The sequence below is a fragment of the Etheostoma spectabile genome, chromosome 19 (assembly GCF_008692095.1).
Source record: "Etheostoma spectabile isolate EspeVRDwgs_2016 chromosome 19, UIUC_Espe_1.0, whole genome shotgun sequence".
Lineage (NCBI taxonomy): Eukaryota > Metazoa > Chordata > Actinopteri > Perciformes > Percidae > Etheostoma > Etheostoma spectabile.
In genome coordinates, this window is record NC_045751.1 from 9538675 (window position 1) to 9556318 (window position 17644).

General features: G+C 40.4%; 1 protein-coding gene across 13 annotated transcripts in view; it reads right to left on the reverse strand.

Annotated features, from left to right (window-relative positions):
* Positions 1-929: 929 nt before the first annotated feature.
* Positions 930-17644, reverse strand: part of phka1a (phosphorylase kinase, alpha 1a (muscle)) — a 33118-nt gene continuing 16403 nt past the window's right edge. The window contains exons 17-35 of one of the 13 annotated variants that reach the window (XM_032499394.1): positions 17396-17474; positions 16362-16429; positions 14250-14411; positions 14050-14144; positions 12798-12943; positions 11733-11886; positions 10566-10724; positions 10357-10486; positions 8777-8878; positions 8566-8681; positions 7973-8008; positions 7217-7252; positions 6992-7027; positions 5863-5892; positions 5178-5222; positions 4759-4920; positions 4462-4515; positions 3912-4112; positions 930-3101 (exon numbers count right to left, since the gene is read on the reverse strand). In XM_032499394.1, the coding sequence (XP_032355285.1) occupies positions 2928-3101; positions 3912-4112; positions 4462-4515; positions 4759-4920; positions 5178-5222; positions 5863-5892; positions 6992-7027; positions 7217-7252; positions 7973-8008; positions 8566-8681; positions 8777-8878; positions 10357-10486; positions 10566-10724; positions 11733-11886; positions 12798-12943; positions 14050-14144; positions 14250-14411; positions 16362-16429; positions 17396-17474 (1985 nt within the window). In that variant the 3' untranslated portion in view covers positions 930-2927. Of the gene's footprint in view, positions 3102-3911; positions 4113-4461; positions 4516-4758; positions 4921-5177; positions 5223-5862; positions 5893-6991; positions 7028-7216; positions 7253-7972; positions 8009-8157; positions 8315-8565; positions 8682-8776; positions 8879-10356; positions 10487-10565; positions 10725-11732; positions 11887-12797; positions 12944-14049; positions 14145-14249; positions 14412-16259; positions 16430-17395; positions 17475-17644 lie in introns of those variants that run through there. The other 12 variants (XM_032499386.1, XM_032499389.1, XM_032499388.1 and 9 more) reach the window with 12 other exon arrangements.

A 17644-nucleotide genomic window follows, 5' to 3' on the forward strand; every position in this document is an offset into this window, starting at 1 on the left:
AGCTTTACACTGAGTTGGAAAACAGAAGCAACTGACAAAGATAAGAGAAGAATAAACATAACAGTCCTTGGCAGCAATCTGGATGATGGCAGTAGCCACAGAACGATAGCAGAACAGAAAATATAATACTTGGATTATAACTATATACACCACACAATATTACAGAAAGTCAGTTTTGTTTAAAAAATACAAACTGGCAAAATAAACCTTGAATCTGGCTATGAAGTGTTTTTGGAAATGCAACAGAAACAACATATCTCTCACTGACTCTGCTATGATACATGCTATTCATACACAGCAGATACAATGTTGAGAATGACTGACCCAGAGCCATTAACTCATGACACTAAAATAAAAAAATAAAAACTAGAAGCTGTGCACATGTAGCACCACCTACTGGATGCCCTCACTTCGTCACTGTGACTGCAGTTACAGTCTGACCTCCTTTAATGAAAGCTTCAGGTTAGAGAAGGGGTTGGAGAGGTCCTTGTTACTTGACTATTAAATTGTTTTGAGTTCTGAAGAGGTTTGGGGGAAAAAAAAATCTAAAAATAAAAACGTAATTACTGTTAGTTTTTTATTTCTTTTTAAGATAAATGAGCAACTGCTATATCTTTTAACATCCAACAAAAAAATAATTACACACAAACTTTCAAATGTTTCAAAAAATCAAGCAAAAGAGAGAGCTCGAGACAGTTGAACGCTCCAGAAAAAGCTAGTAGGTGAACATTAAATGGGGACCACACCCTAAGGAAGGCTCAAGCAAACCCACATTGCTGTATTTGTAATTTCTGGCCCTATTTATTTGATGGCCTTATTGTAACCAACCTTGAGTGCCTGGACATGATTTCTTATGACTTTCTTGGTCATAATTCATCTTCACTTTTCTTAAACGGGGACCGTTGGATAACAAATGCTCAGAAACTATGTGTTTTCTCACTTTTATTACAGAATTACTAGACAACTAAACAAGAAAAACATCCATTCGTTGCTCAGCAGACACGGTTATACAGTAACACAGAAACCAATGCTTCCTTTCTGTTCAGGGTTTGTTGTTATGTAGAGAAGTTCCTCACACATTGCGACATGATTGCTTGTTTTCACATGGAGTGTGGCGCTCATATCTTCTGATATCACAAAATAACTGATCGATCAGTCGGTTATTGTACATTAACCAAGAGGCATTATTCTTAAAATACACTAGACACTATCCTTCAAACTGTTGTGCAGCACACACTTAAAGGGAACATGTAAAATATGAGTAAACGTCTAAGTTTTGCTGCGAATAACCAACAACAAAATCACAGTTTTGCAGATTAAAGTAAATTAAGGCCGTTCCGTTCTTATGAGGACAGAAACCTGAACTGCACTTACTAAACTGACTTCGGAATCACAGCATTCAAACCAAGTACACGGCATGCTGAAAACACTTGAAGATAAAAGTTATTTTATCTGTTAAAAAACATGGTTGTTTTACTTACTACATAATATCTTAATTTGCTTCTTTTTTTCACATTTAAAAATAAAACAGCACTCGTGTTGTTTCAATCACACACATACTTTTACAATCGTGTCAATGTTAAGGCATTCAAGAAATCTCCCAAACAGTCCTCTTTAAGACACCTCTATTTTTAACTTTCTTTAATTATTATTTAGAAACTATAAATAAATAGTCTGTAGATAATCTCTAAGTATTTGTCATTATTTTGTACATCATACAGCATGTAGGATTGGAAGTGACATGAGTTTTAGGTAATAATGAGGTAAGGTAACACATTTGATTAGATGAGATTTTGTTAAATTTACAGGTAAAGTCGCTGATGGTTTGTTATTTTATGTATCCAAAGTTATTGGTGAGCTGATAAATTATAACATACGGTAAAAACGTGTGAAAACTGTGTATTGGGACTGAAAGTTCATATAAATCAGTGATTACTCTGCTGTAAAATAACAAAAAACCAACATACGTTATGAGGGTCATATCACATTGATTTCCACTGATAAAATGAATACAATCAACTGTCTTCTCAAAAGAAATTCTTAATTCAGACCTCCATGAGTAGTGGATGGAAGTTGACCTTTGCCAATATAAGGAGAAGTCTGGTGGTATTCTATATCTATATCCGAAGACGGATAAGCTAACGTTAGGGCTGAACTAGCACCGCTGCTGTTCACCAGTCGGCTGTTTGGCTCATTTTCTGTAACCAACGTAGCATTAAAACATGGTGGAAAAAACTCACGCTAGCTAAGAAACTTGCCAGCTATCCCCGCAGATGTATTATAAGAAAGTCGTCCCTAAAAAACCATGGATGTACTGTGATAAACAGTATATTTACCGTGGTTTGGGCTGTTTTTATGCCATCATAATGCACATGCAATGCAATTGCAATTACGTAACTTCAACGTCCACTCCAAATTGGTCTATAGAGCTCCGATGTTGTTCAAAAACTATTTAAAAAATGAACATGGGCCTTGTAGTTCATTTTGAGTTACCTGTTCTGCTGCTGTAAATACTCACTACAACACATGTGTATTAATGCCATAGTGCCTGCAGTGTTTTAAGAAATTTCTGAACCCCCTTTTCCCCAAATAAAATGATATACCTGTGACCTTTGCACAGACAAAGAGTGGGTTGCCATGGGGACAAGGACGCCGAAACACCAGGGACTAAACCGGTGTCGATGCCCCTTCAACACAAAGTTTTTTATCTAAAAACACATCACAGATCATCATAAGATCTTCACATTAAGCCTATAAATAAAACATACTGTAACATGCGTCTTTCTGTTACACTCTGCACTAACACACATAGTGAAATGTACATATTTATGTACCGTTATTTTATTGTTACTTTAATGTGAAAACTGTTGCATGTTTTAGCTTTTTTTAGCGGTTTTACCCCTGCTCTGGTTTCGTGGCTCGTGCTCTCACTGCACCGCACACGCCCCGCTGGGCAGGAAGTCCTGCACGTACGCCGCCACGGCCTTGGTGAGGTAGGTCATGCTCCCAAAGCGGCCACTCGGGGCGCTGTCGTACAGCAGCCTGCACACTCCGGTGGACGGGTCCCGCTCCAGGAAGTGCTCCTCCGCTCCCAGGTCTCTCTAGAGGAGGGAGGAAGAACCACATCTTGGTTGTGTCCGAAAATGCATTCGCTGCACTACATACTCAATATGTACACCATTGTTCAACATACTTTGGTTGTAAATAAACAGAAGTGTGGGTCTTATCGGACGCACTAAGCTGAGATTTTCCAGGTTACTTCCTGGGAGCCTCCCTGCCGTTGGAGACGCGTAACCATGTGAACCCCGGAAACGACCCCTGCCGACCTGTGCTCTAGTGGCACCGCCAGATAATTCTTAAAATTGTTGAAAAAGGTAAAAAAAACTAGAACGCCAGTCGCAGGTGACAACATCACAGATTTTAATATGTAGAAATGTAAATTAGAGCGTTATTGAAGTTACAGAGCTGTCTTGGTTGCTGTCTGTCTTTTGCGAACGTTGTGCTACCGCATTGCATTGTGGGAAAGTTTTGCCGGCGTAGTGTCCAGTATTTGCATACTGTACATACTGTAACTGTGTACGTTTGTATTTCACTGGATATAGTATGCGTACTATTGGTTTCATAGTAAGATTTCGGACATACTGTAGGTGTATATTTCAGGGGGAATGCAGGAGATATGTTTGCATTTCTCGAAAAGTTGAATCCATCTCAACTTTTTTACTGCATTGAAGGAAAAACAAAACACATATTTTCGAATACCAAAATTGAGACTCACCTATCTATTAAAAGTATATCTGGACAACCACCAGCCCACCTTAGTATGGAATTTCGGACACACACCCATACCCACAGGTTAGTATGGAGTTTCAAAACGTGACTCCTGGATTTGTGTCTTTTGATGTCCTGCTCACCTGATCCTTGTAGAACATGTCGTTGGCCATGTGGACGATCTTCTCCACGTGGATGATGGAGCCGATGCTCGGGATCTCCACATCGGCCAGCATGGTGAGCACCAGGATGGCCTCCACCAGCAGCTGCCGGTACTCAGGCTGAGGGACACGGTTCAGAACTGTCTCCACGTGGACGGAGAATTTGATCTCTCCTGGTGTCATCTGGAGGGGAAATTCAGAGGATAAAGCTAAGATATTGTCAGACGTCTTTCATTTGACTGAACACAACCTGGTGCTGATTTTGATTTGTTTCTCTAAACATGCAACATGTAATGTACATCTAAGTAAACACATTTCATTCCTGTGCTGCTCTGACTTCCCAAGGGTTTGAGATTTGATCAAATGCTATTCAAACCCCAAACCTAGGCTGTGGCTTTGAATTGTAAAGTGTGAATAAAAAAAACCTGGGGAGGAGGGCAAAGGAGATAGCATCAGATTGGCAAAAATCACAGTCGTTAAGATGTCACTACGTTGTATTTTTCAGTTGACGATAATAAAGTGGATCTCTCACCTCTCTGGTGGTTGAAGAAGGGAGGACAAATCCTTCTATGGACAAACCGTGGCACTAGAAGACAATGGTTTTGTATGGGCATTACTTTACGTAAAAAAAAAACAACAACATTGAACCAAATTATTTTCTTAACTGTTGCTTTACACATTTTGTACCATATTTATTTGAATTGTGTGTAGAAAATCTACTTCCTGCCACTTTTATGACTTTTATCGCAGGCTTATGTACATGCTCTACAAAATTAAAAACGGTGACGAATCATGTAAAATCAAAGTGAAAAAGCAGTTTGAAACCCACCTTCTGCAGGATCTTCCAGACCTTCTGGTAGAAGCCCACAGGGACTCGGTTCAAGGCTCCGTCCAGACGCCTCCTGCGCAGCCATTGGCCGTGTCTGGAATCCTTGGCGACCGGCAAGCATTCGGGAATGTCCAGAGATTCTATGGACTGCATCTTGTACCGCTGCCACAGCCGACAAAATGAAGAAAAAAAATCATCTTAAAAGCTCTTGTTTGTTGTGGAAGAACAGCATCCTCATCCTTTTATAGAAGGCATGAAGCAATTCAGTAGACTGCCAATCTGACCTCACTGATGATGAAAATGGTTGGCTTGTATTGTACTCCATTACGTGAGGTGTTTAACGTTACCACAACAACAACAAAAAATGTCAGAAATATCTTATATATTTAATTATTATTATTTAATAGATAAATCTTTACCCCAGATTCAAAGCTTTCTATGTCCAGAGACTGAGATCGCATGCTCTGAGAGGCAGAAAAGGGAAAAAAATGCACAAAATGAAAAACACAGAACTGGACAAGATGAAAACAGCGATGACGACAAAACAACCCCAAACCCAGTGGACTGTGCCTTCTTAGATTGCTAAATTAAGAGTCGCAGCATGCAGGAATCAGGATGGGAAATGATAGCAATGAGGTTAGGCAATAAAAAATGGATAGAAAATAAGAAAACTGATGAATATCCAAAAAACAGCCTGTTTGACGGTTAGGATGGCTTCAAAATAGGCACACAAAATAAATATAGTGCAGAGTTTCTGTCTCCCCCGTGAGTAATTCTAAGTAATGACAACACCTTCCGTGACTGCTCAACAAAATACCATTTGTTACTTTTTTTTGGCATTATGTTTAACAATTACTCAAGAGACTAATCGGCAGATTGATAAGAAAACAACCATTAGTTGGAGCTTTACTATCAGTGAAGAATTATTAGCAACTCAGATTGAAGTTTCAGCTCTGCAAGACTGAAACTCAGCAGCCCCAAAGCAGCGTTGAGTGTTAACCGCTTATATGATCGGCTCCATGACTTTTAGACAATGTTAATATTTATATTATTTCAGATAAATTAAGACAGAAATCCACAACTAAATGTTGTTATTGTTGTCACCTTGCACGAGAAGGTCAGTGACTGGTCCAGCTGAAATAGAGAGACAAAAAAAACAAAAAAATCCACTCTGCGTTACAGACTTCCTACAAACCGGCTTAGAACGATAACTAAGGCAGTACAATATGAGGAAAATATGCATATGACAGATAACCCCTAGTTGCTCCAGAGGCGTGCGACTTCTGACATTTATAGCAATTGCAAGTGGCTTTGGATAAAAGAATCAGCTATGTAATGTAACGTAACATGCGATAACGTTCTGGAATATTGCAATGACGATATTACTTGAGATTAATAAACCAATATTAAAGTAGGTACTCAGTTCGGCATTTCTGCTGCATTCAGTATTCTGCTAGAATACAAAAAATACAAAAATAACTTGAGTTTTAATCAAATTTCCAACATGATTGTATTGAACAAATTCAAAATTGAATACATAAAGGCACCATTACTGATATTTACTGATTACACAAAAAATCGGAGTGTGTTTTGCAATTTGTGGTAGCCCTTTCGCAATGTGTTTATTGTGCCTGCTGTTGTGCCTATACTGCAATGACGATAAAAAAAGAATATATATATATATATATATATATATATATATATATATATATATATATATATATATAAGGCACCTGCGGCCCTTTGCTGCATGTCATTCCCTCTAACTCTCCCCTTTCACATCTTCAGCTGTCCTGCATAATAAAGGCCTACAATGCCCCAAAAAATAATCTTGAAAAAAAAGGATATTTGTGCAGTTCTACGGAAAACCAAGTACAAAACCTGCATTATTACTTAAAAATAACAGCCTTTTTGTGTATGTTAATGTCACACTGACGTTTAAGCCTGCCAGACCCTTTTAGGTTATAGATCCTCAGGTCAAGGATAATAAAAGATTCAAGTCAAACCATTTTCAATTAGCTACTGTACAAAAAGTCAAATCCCTGACACCACCACCTCATCATCATCACATCATCATCATCACTTTGATCAGCTCTGACAAAGAAAACCTGAAATCGCCCTGAATCTGCACCTGAAGAAAATGTTCAACGCAATGACAAAAATTAGGTCTTAGTTTTCGATTTACTTCACCCACGGCGGATTTACCACAATCAAACCTCATCATCATCATCACCTTAACTGAGTCAGTCAAAGACACACTTTGGTCCATCTGCAACACACGAAACACAATGAACTGCAACGCTCCAACCCTAAATTGCATCTGTTTACAATCCGTTGCAGAGTCATATTCCTTTTTCCAAAGCAAAAGCCAATGACACATTAATAACAACCACAATAACTCCACAGCCAGGTGAAATAACTCTTCTAACATCACCATCATCATCATCATCATCATCACCTCCGGGGCCGGATCTGTCAGAGACAACCGGGGCTCCTGGATCAAAACAAAGAAGACAAAACAAGCAGCATTTAGAGGTCGAGCTTGACAATTCACTTGTGACCTAGGAAACAGCGAAGCAGTCTCGACTCAAAGCACGCTTGTTTGATTGATTGATCTTAATCAGCAGATGGAGTTTGCCCGGTGTATGTTCAAACTTTCTATTATTATTATAGCTTTCAACATTCACGTTGGCCTAAAAGTTGAGCTTTACAGTTATTTTCACTCCCTTTTAAAAGCTGTTTTTCCACATGCAAACCGAAGACTAAATTCTGCCTTTTTGCACGCAGAATAAATAGACAAAGTGTTTTCAGTTCTATTCTGATTTTGGATAAATAGAAGTTGACAAAACAAGTTCAACTCAAGTTGGAAGCTGCGGAAAAAGCTGATTAAGTGAACCACGATGGTCGACTGCTTTTTCAACAGCTGTCCAACGTGGACGAGGAGTCTGAAACGTTTGAACATCCACAAACGAGCATCCTCCATCTGGTGATGAAGGCCGTGTGAAAGCAGCTGAAAGCTCTGGGACAGATTCCACTGGTAGCTGACAGAAACAAGGACAGCCATTCTAATTAATCTGATCTGATTGGTGATGTTCACACTGAAGGTGAATTAACACCTACAGCATATTCTGGTTTTATAGTTCACTTAAAATAGAAAGAAAGAAGAAATAGATATAAAATTGCGATAGATAATATTTCTTTGTGTTATCATCACCTTAAATGGATCCGACAAGGACAACCTGTGCTCCGCCTGCAACACAGAAACCAAGTCAACAAGCTGCTCTCATGATTTTTTTAAATCTGAAACTCCACCTCAACAATTACTTAATATTCCAGCTTTTAATGATTTTTTTTTTCCCAATAGCAATCATCGACATTGGCCATCTAAACCTCAATTGTTTAACAACCAGCTGTACAGTTTTTCTTCATTATTTCTCGTCTGATGCAGCTCGCCTCTTTCCACAATGTTTCCCCATCAGCATCAGCCAGGTGAATTACCCCCTAATCTGATTCATCGTCATTTACACGGATCCTTCAAAGACAAGCTGTCTTCCAGCTGTGAAAAGACAAGAGTCAGTTTGCCAAAAAAACACAATAGTTTCAAAATAGGACCTTCTTTCATCTCTTTTTTTCCCACCAGCCGTCTATCAAAGTCAACAGCACGTACAACTATTCTGATAGTCCATCTGTTCAGTGATAAACAGCTCTCTAGCTCCTCTTTTGAATGCACTTTAAAGATTTGCTTTTAAAAAAAGGAAAATGTGGCTCTCTTTTTGCTGAAATGAGCAGCTCCCACAGGGCTCCTACCATCTTCATGTCGCTCTTCAGTTTGCTGATGCCGGCTCTCTCGCTCTTGGTGGCGCCCACGTTGCCCAGTTGATGGATGGAAATGGCAGAACTGACGCCGGTATCCAGCTCTCTAACTGTGGAGGGTTGGGGGGGTAGGATGTGATTAAGAATGTGATTGGCTGTGTGTGCAATACAGCATTTGATTGGTTGCCATGATAGATGGACTGACCGCTGCACTGCACTCCAAACTCTTTCCCGCTGAGGATGTGGTGGAGGAGATTCTTCAGCTCTGATGGGTCGAGGCTCATCAGACTCTCTGTAGCCTCCTCTCCTGCACGCACGCGCACACACACACAGCGCCGCCCCACCACGCACACACACACACACCACACACACGCACACGCACACGCACAACCATGCACACACATGCACACACATGCACATGCAAATGTCATACTTTGCTGGAACTATGGGTTTTGGGAGCTTGTAAATGGACATTTTTTACAATTTGCTTACATTCAGGGGTAAAAAAAAGAGAAGGTTAAACTATAAATTGACGACGTGGTCACTGGTAAGGTGGGCCACGGCCTACCGGTGTATGTGTATCCTGATGACATTGCTATAGGCCATCATTTGATGGTACCAAGGGTATCACTGGTTGTTCTCTCATAAGTCACATAATCACTATTCAATTTGTACATTAATATAAGTTCTTGTTAAAAAGACTCAAGAAGGAATAATATGGTCTACTTTCCCTGTCTCGCTGTCTCTCCTCTCTCTGTTCCTTCTTCCTCAGCTTCTCTTCTCTCTGTTCCTTCGTCCTCATCTTCTCTTCTCTCTGTCTCTCCTCTCTCTGTTCCTTTGTCCTCAGCTTCTCTTCTCTCTGTCTCTCCTCTATCTGTTCCTTCGTCCTCAGCTTCTCTTCTCTCTGTCTCTCCTCTATCTGTTCCTTCGTCCTCAGCTTCTCTTCTCTCTGTCTCTCCTCTATCTGTTCCTTCGTCCTCAGCTTCTCTTCTCTCTGTCTCTCCTCTCTCTGTTCCTTCGTCCTCAGCTTCTCTTCTCTCCGTTCCTTCGTCCTCAGCTTCTCTTCTCTTGGTCTCTCCTCTCTGTTCATTCGTCCTCAGCTTCTCATCTCCTCTCTCTATCTCCCTCCTCTCTACTTCTCCTCTCTCTGTGCTCCAGTTCTAGTCTGAATGCTATAGCCAGTACCATCTCAAGAAGGGCAGGGGGGAGGGGGGACTCCCCCCGTCAATTGTTTCAAATTGTAGCCAGTCAGAGTAAACTAGCCCCGTTATTTCGACTTTATTATGTCTGGTATTTGAAGACATGCAGCTTCATCCACAGCTAGTTGTGAAGACACTGTACTATAGAGTGTGTTTTATTGGTGAGCTAATTATGATGAATTGAACTCTATTTCAGGATACACCGCAAACGCGGTTGGTTAATGTTATTATAGCATTAGCTAGCAAAGGGAGCTTGTTGTTACTACCTTTCAGTGGCTTAAATGCCAGAGAACGCATGAAATTACATCCAGTTATTAAGCTGACAAGGTATCCTGAATTGTACTTGTGACATGGGCTAAGCTAATGGGAAAAGGTAGTGGTGACTTGCAACTTTGTGTTTGAAAGGTGTAACCTAATCAACGCTGTGGCTTGTTGTGTCAGTGGCATGAATCTACCAAATTTAAGTTTAGTACTGTTTTCCAAGCTCACTCACTTTGGGCTTGTAGCCAAGGCCGTTGGTGGCGTTAGGAGAAGAAAATATGCGTGTTAGATAAAGTATCATCTTCTTCTTCTCTTTTTTCCTTACCTGAGCAGTTGAGCGACTGGGCCAGTTCAGTGGCCATGACCTGGATGATGAGACCGATACGGAGCCTGAACATCTCGCTGAACAGACTGGGCTGAGTCCTTATGCTCATAGCCAGGTACACCATGATCTCCTGAAGGACGGAGAGAGAGATTAAAGAGGAAGGCAGGAGGACAAACTCCCACATGGTGATGGTGGAGGATGTGAGTCACCTGAGTGAGAATGGCCACGCTGATGTTGTTTTCGCTGGCCTCGTCTATGAGCGCGGCCAGCTGGTCTGGAGGTATGGGAGCCGTGATGGTTTTCTCTCGGGGCTCCGGAGGCAGACCCACCGTCAGGTGCTTCTGATGCGCCAGCAAGTCAGAGCACGCCTACCCACAGATCACAACCAATCAGAAAAGAGATAGGTTGTTTATGAGACTACAGATACAGTATATAACTAATAACAAATCGATAGGCAGGCATGTTTAGGAATATAAGAGAGAAGACATCCTTTAAAAAACATAATGACCCAAAAAAATGATACACAGACGGTACAGATGGTTTTTGTGTCATTGTGTATGAATTTAAAACCTGATAGCATTTGGAGAGCAGAGAACTTTACACCCCAAACAATGTATTTCAGTAACATTTTATGTAGTGTATATCAATGTTCTTCAGGGATTGCTTCGGTGCCGCCGGAAATTCCGCCGGATTTCACTCTTCCGGCCGGATGTCTGTCACCTTGCGCTTTCTTTGTGTTGGAATTTTAAACTCCGGTGGATTTCTGAGGACTATGGTTACCTGGTCCTCAGATCTCTGCAGGGTAAATCCAGACCGCTAGCTAGACTATCTGTCCAATCTGAGCTTTCTGTTGCACGACTAAAACTACCATTGAACATGCACATGTTCCACCAAAACAAGTTCCTTCCTGAGTCTATTTTGCAGCGGCACCAGGCTCCATCCGGCGATTAGCACCGCCCAAGACGATTGTGATTGGTTTAAAGAAACGCCAATGAACTAGAGCACGTTTTACTGCCCTGTAAACGTCCCTTTTAGAGCAGTTTTGTCCTCTTCTATATATATATATTTTGCTTAAGTACACACTACCGGTAATTCAAATGAGGCTCGGTCTTCTTCTGCCCATGAACACATTACACTGACTAAATGAAAACCTAACCTCTTTGGCAAAGTGAAAGTTTATTCACTGAATGTCACCCTATTTTATATGTAACTGTTTTTGTGTGTGTGTGTGTGTGTAGATAGAATATAGTAGATATGGACATGGATAACTACTCTATAGGTTGTAGACCTCCACAGTATGTACGCTTGTGTTTTGTGTTTTGTGTATGTATGCGTGTGGTTGTCTGTAGCTGCTCTTAACAAATTGTGTGTCGTACCGAGTCAAGCTCCTCCACCTTCTTCTTCAGCATGCCAGAGATCATCCTGATAAGGCCCCAGTGTTTGACTTCCCCTGCCTTCTCATACAGGTCAGAGAGCAGCGATCTCACTGTAGAGCCTTTACCGTGCAGATGAGTGTCCCAGTCCATGCCCCTGTGATTAAAACAAAAACAGCAGATTGTCAACTTTTTTGCCAAATAACGCTTTCCCTATGGCTAACTGTACTGATTTAGCCTTCCTTAAGTAGGAATTCTAAAGATGATCATACTGTGAATTAACTAAAAAAAGACACGACACTTTGTAATACCTGCATTTTTGCTGCATTGCCATTTACAGTATGTTTTTCATATTCTGTTGGAATTCTGTGTATATAGTATATATATCTATAGCAATCATTTTAAGGATTTATGTTTAAGCATAGCTTGCTCAGACAGAGACATGGACATCATTTAAAGGTAAAGTGATAAACATAAAAAACTACACAGGAACTAATTATGCCTTATGCTGAAGAAAGAACAAGAGGATTATCAGCTTTTTGTCTCTCGTTTTCAAGGTCTACAAGCTGATCTTAAAAATACAACAACATTTCTGCTAATACGGGGATTTACAGAAAGAATTCGGAGATGAAATCACTAAAATACTAATAAAAGAAGATAAAGAAGTGTGCAGCTGAGAAGACCTCGTCTGTTTTCTTGGCCATTTAAAAAAAAAAAAAAAAAAAAGAAAAAGAAAAAAAACTACGTAAAGTATTTTTACTTGTCACATTCACACAGTACAATGTAGTGAAATTTAATTACTGCATTTAACTCATCCTAAGTATTAGGAGCAGTGGACAGCTGTAGGTACAGCATCAGGGGAGCAACATGGAGTGCAGTGTCTTGCTCAGGGACACTTTGACATGTGGTCAAAGGAGCCTGGGATCGAACTGCCAATCGAGTGGTTGAGGGGCGACCACTCTACCACCGAGCAAAATGCTGCACACATTCGAAAAATGTTTGCTTCTATGAATCAGCTACCATTTTAAGACCGGTTCCGATACAGCTCACTCAAACAGTGTCTCTCACTTGTCTTTGAAGAGGATGTAGAGTATATCACCCTGGTCCTGGAGACTCTGGGTGTCTTTCAACAGCTGGACCAAAGCGCCGTGGTCGACGTTTCCGCTGGCGTCTGTGGGGATGACGGCCTTTGCTGAGGCTGTCGCCTCTGAAGCCTGGAGGACAGATGTGGGACGTTAAAGGTCAAAAGGTACGGTGCTCATTTTCAGGTTCATACTTGTATGTTTCTACTAGAACACGTGGACATTATGCTTTCGTGTTTAAACCTTTGAACTCTGCAATAGAAAAGGTCCGCCAGTGTCTACTTTGGAATGCTTGCGTATTGTGATGTTTATTTATAGAGAAAATATTAAGAAAGTTAATTTCTTTTAATTTAAAGTATCTTTAAATGCTTCATATCCCTTAAAAACAGTGCAAACCAGGCTAAAAAGGTTACGTAAGCCAATAAACCATAATAATTACTAAAAGTATTCAAATTGTGTCATAAGTACAAGAAAAAAACGGACGTGTGTTTTTATCTAATTTCACACACAAAACATTTTAATCCAAAAGATCAATGAACATTAACTAAACATTCCATAACACTTTTTAAACTAGGGCCGCTAGCTGATATGACCTAAAAATCAAATCCCAATTAATTGCACATTTGACCTTGATGACGATAAATGAACATTAATTAATCACGTTGTTCTAAATCATCATTTTCTGAAGCAAAAAGTTTTGAAAATGAAATTATTGTCATAGGAAAAAAATATGTTCATAACAGCTTCAGAATGTCGATGTTGATACATTTTCAATTAATCGTCCAGCCCTATTTTGAACTATATACACTGTAAATTTTTTTGTTTTTGAGATATACACATTTTTAGGAGCACAGTGTAAAGAAAGGCGCTTTGATAGTTTCATCTGTTATAGAAATTATCCGCCTGCTGTTTAGCACTGGACGTCAGGTAACATGATGCCTGCGTGCGTACAACATAATTGTGCAAAAGACAGAAGCCTTAGCTTTATGTTGCAAAAAAAAGAACGCTCTAGCGGTTATATTTTTTATTTTGGACAGATTTAAACAGGAACATGTAAACAATGATCTTCCTTTGGACCTCTAGCGCCCGCCGCCCATATACTTGTTTTCATAATTTTCTTTCTTTTATAAATGCTCAAATCTTTTCAATATTCAATATTATACATTTAAAAGCAGTCACTGGATGATTGGTAGAGAATTAAAAAAAAAAACATAAGAACATCACATATAAAAAGCCACCTGGGTTCCTTGCAGCGCGGAGGGGTCTGGGAGGTTCAGGTTGAGGGAAGGCTGAGGAGAGTGAAACAGCTTGTTCGGCAGGTACATGTTGACATCTGGACAAAAACAATGGAGTCTGGTGTCAGTGAGAGTACCTTACATGCTGTATAGATGGTGTTTGGGGTGTGAGATGTTGTGGGTGTTGTGTTGGAGCCGCTCACTCTGTATGTCGAGGTCCTGAGCCTTGTTCATCAGAGACACCATGTCCTTGGTTTTGGTGGCCAAAGCCTTGAACTTCCCCAGAGCTCCCACGTGCCGTTTGGGCTTCTTCGGGCTAGCGTGGGCCAGCAGGTGGTCCAAGTACTGGGCGAGGTCGTCAGCCTCTGGAGAGGAGGACAAAAAGGGACAGAGGTCAAGACAGAGAACAGAGATGGGGGTGGGGTAAAAGAGTGGAAGTGTGGTGGATGGAGATAAAGAATGAAACAATAAGAGACACGCAGCAAAAAAAGAATTATCAAGTATAAAATACCAAAACTATAGATTCAACTCACCTTTTTTAAGTATAAAAAGTCAGAGAACCCTAGCATTTAAACCACACCATCACATTTATGAAAATATGAATATCTACAAGTAATTACAAGGGTTTTTATTGTTTTAATTTTAACAAGTAGATTTAAAAGAAGTTTGTTCACCCAAATCCCCCAAAGCTTTCTCCAAAGCATACTCACAAGTATCTAGCCAGTATCTTGTTAAATCTTTGTTAAAGACATGCTGCTCTTATGCTGAGTTATTTACAGGATATTTCTAGTGCTTTGGGGTGGCAGCAGTGATATTAGATATTTAAAAAAAAACACCTTTAACAATAAAAACAGACATATCTGCATGGCTACATACACCCAGATTTTGGATGAATTGACCCTTTAAACTGTAAGGATAACAACAAAGCGTCATCATTCCCAATCAATAACGCTGGCAAAAGAGGATGTTAGGATGATGTGTAGACACATTCACTGGCATCAGCAGCTGTAGGACAAGCCACGCTACACATGCGTGTATTTTAAATGAGGTCAGACATGCACTGAACGCAACAACACACCCTGTTCAAACATGCGTAAGATATGACAAAACTTCACGACTAGCAAATTAAGATCAAAATGTTTTAAATGCAACACAAGCAAAGCTGGGCTGAGAGCGGTCATGTGAATTGGATTTGTTTTGGGATGGACGATGACACGATACAAACAGATTCATTTTCAATCAAAATGTATACCATGTGACCCCACGTGGCGTCTCAAAGCCCAAGGTTGAGAAATCGGAGTGAAAGCTACAGAACAGCACAGAGAGGATGGAGACGGGGACAGATGAGTGACGAAGGAAGTGGTGATTAATGAGACTCTTTGGTTACTTTGTGTCTTGTCATGTTTCTGGTGAGATAATTCACAGATAATAAATATTATTAGTTTAATAGATTAGTTGATTTTTTTTGGGGGGGGGGGGGGGATTTCAAAATAAGGGGTTAGCTGAAGGAGATCACTCTCAACAACAGAGAAATACAATTAGACGACTGGATGGGCTGCAACAATAAGACATGTTAGAAGACAAGGAAATCCAAGGCACTCTTCTTCAAAATTATTTAAAAAGCCTTTATTTCACAGGTTATTTCATAAAAGAAAATTTAAAAGACATAGGGAGAAGCAATCCACGCGTAGCTACACAGACAGCCTTCTTCAGAGTGCAACAGACATCCAGTTTCCAATTTTCTATTATGAAATAGCCGGTACAATGAAGGCTTTTACAAAATCTTTGAAAAAGAGTGCATTGGATTTGCTTCTTTTTTTTCTATACTTAATTGAATTCCTGACCCCAGAGAGCACCTTCAAACCTTCTGAACTTCCTGAGCACCCTGGATTTTTTTTTGTCTATGTTAGAAGACAAATTCCACCAATCACACAGACATTTTTTGAACTTTATGTCATAAACTTACAATTAATGACATATATTGCAGTTCATGTGTAATTTTGAGTGTCCTAGTTATTCATGGTATTACCTGTACATAGAGGCAAAACACTGCTTTACCTTTATGTTTTACAACAGTTTAGTGTGTAGATTTTTTTTTTGTACCACAAGGAAAGGTCAAACCAACGATGGAAAACAAAAAAAACAATTTTTTTCCCCATCGCTGGTGTGACTATTCCTCCCCATCGATCCCCATCTGTTTTTTTTCTCCTTACCATCATCATTACGTAACTCATGCACGTATCCATCGCCGTCACTCTCATCATCATCATCATCATACTCTTCGCGGCGGTGGCTCATGCTGCCAGAACCCTTACCGTCCAGGAAGCTCAGGTGAGCGAAACAGGAAGTGGTCAAGAACTCCGACAGCTTTCCCGTCTGGATCCTGGAGAGAAGAAACGTCTGTTACTGTCTGGTGTTTATCGGTTCTGTACCTGTTGACCAGGGTTTACTTGCCCTGACACACCAACCCGATTATTCGCTGTTGGACAGTCGAAATTGGTGACTCGAGTCTGTTGGGTGTGTTCCGTACAGTCGTTGGTCGGAGGGGCCGGCGGCTTTTATTTTGGCCGACCTGACATGCTCGGTTAAAGGGGGGCGCTGGCGTCAGTCGGACTCATATGACCAGTCTGATTGGTGGAGAGCTAACCCGGAAATGATGAGCCGGATGAGCGTGACTAGAGTCTCTCAAAATTGGACAAAAATCTTTTCAACTGACCTTTGTCGATCTGAAATGAAGACAGATTCATGGCCTATTTCTCACTTAAAAGGTTTTTAGAACTAGAACCGTGAATTACTTTAGTAAAATATGAGAATGTATTCGGAACAAGCCGCCATGACATTTTGGCTTTGAATTTTCGGAGAAACCAGACCCACGTGACATGTCGTCCAATCAGCTGCAGTTGGCATTGCTTTGGTGTGTTCCAAGACACTTTTTTTGGCCAACTCAGGGAGGCAGTCAATCCGACTCTTGGTTTTAAGAGAAAGGCCTAAGGCATTGCAATTCAGTATATTCTCAACCAATTGTTGAACAGAGAGCGCCATCTAGTGGGCTCAGAAAATAAAGACACTGGTTCACAAAGCTTCATTTGGCCATCACTACTTAAAACCCCTGAATTCACAGAAGAAATACATGGGACCTCCATTTTAGCCCCACTCCACTGGCTGCCCAGTGGCCCAGTTTGTATTCCGTTTGTATTTTATGCCTGTGTGAGTTGTGTACTTTACGTCTTTATTTATTCTTCCGTACAGCATTTTAGTCAACTTCGGTTGTGTTATGGTGGTCTATAAATAACGTTTGACTGATTGATGGGACATGGCCTCCTTGGTATCCCCTCTGTAAAAGAATCACCTTGCTCCTCCAAAATATCCATCCTGTAGCTTCTTTAGCGTGGCCAACACTACAGGGTCCAGGTTTGTGTGCTCATCAGCTGAAACACACACAAAATACATACACTCTGCTCAACACAAATATTGAAATGTTCAATACAGCAGATGGGCTGCTTCCTGTAACACTAACCCTTCTCCCCTTCAGTCTTCAAATGGACATAAAGCATCTTTTACACTTTGTAAGGCGTTATGTTTAGATAGCAAAACATTT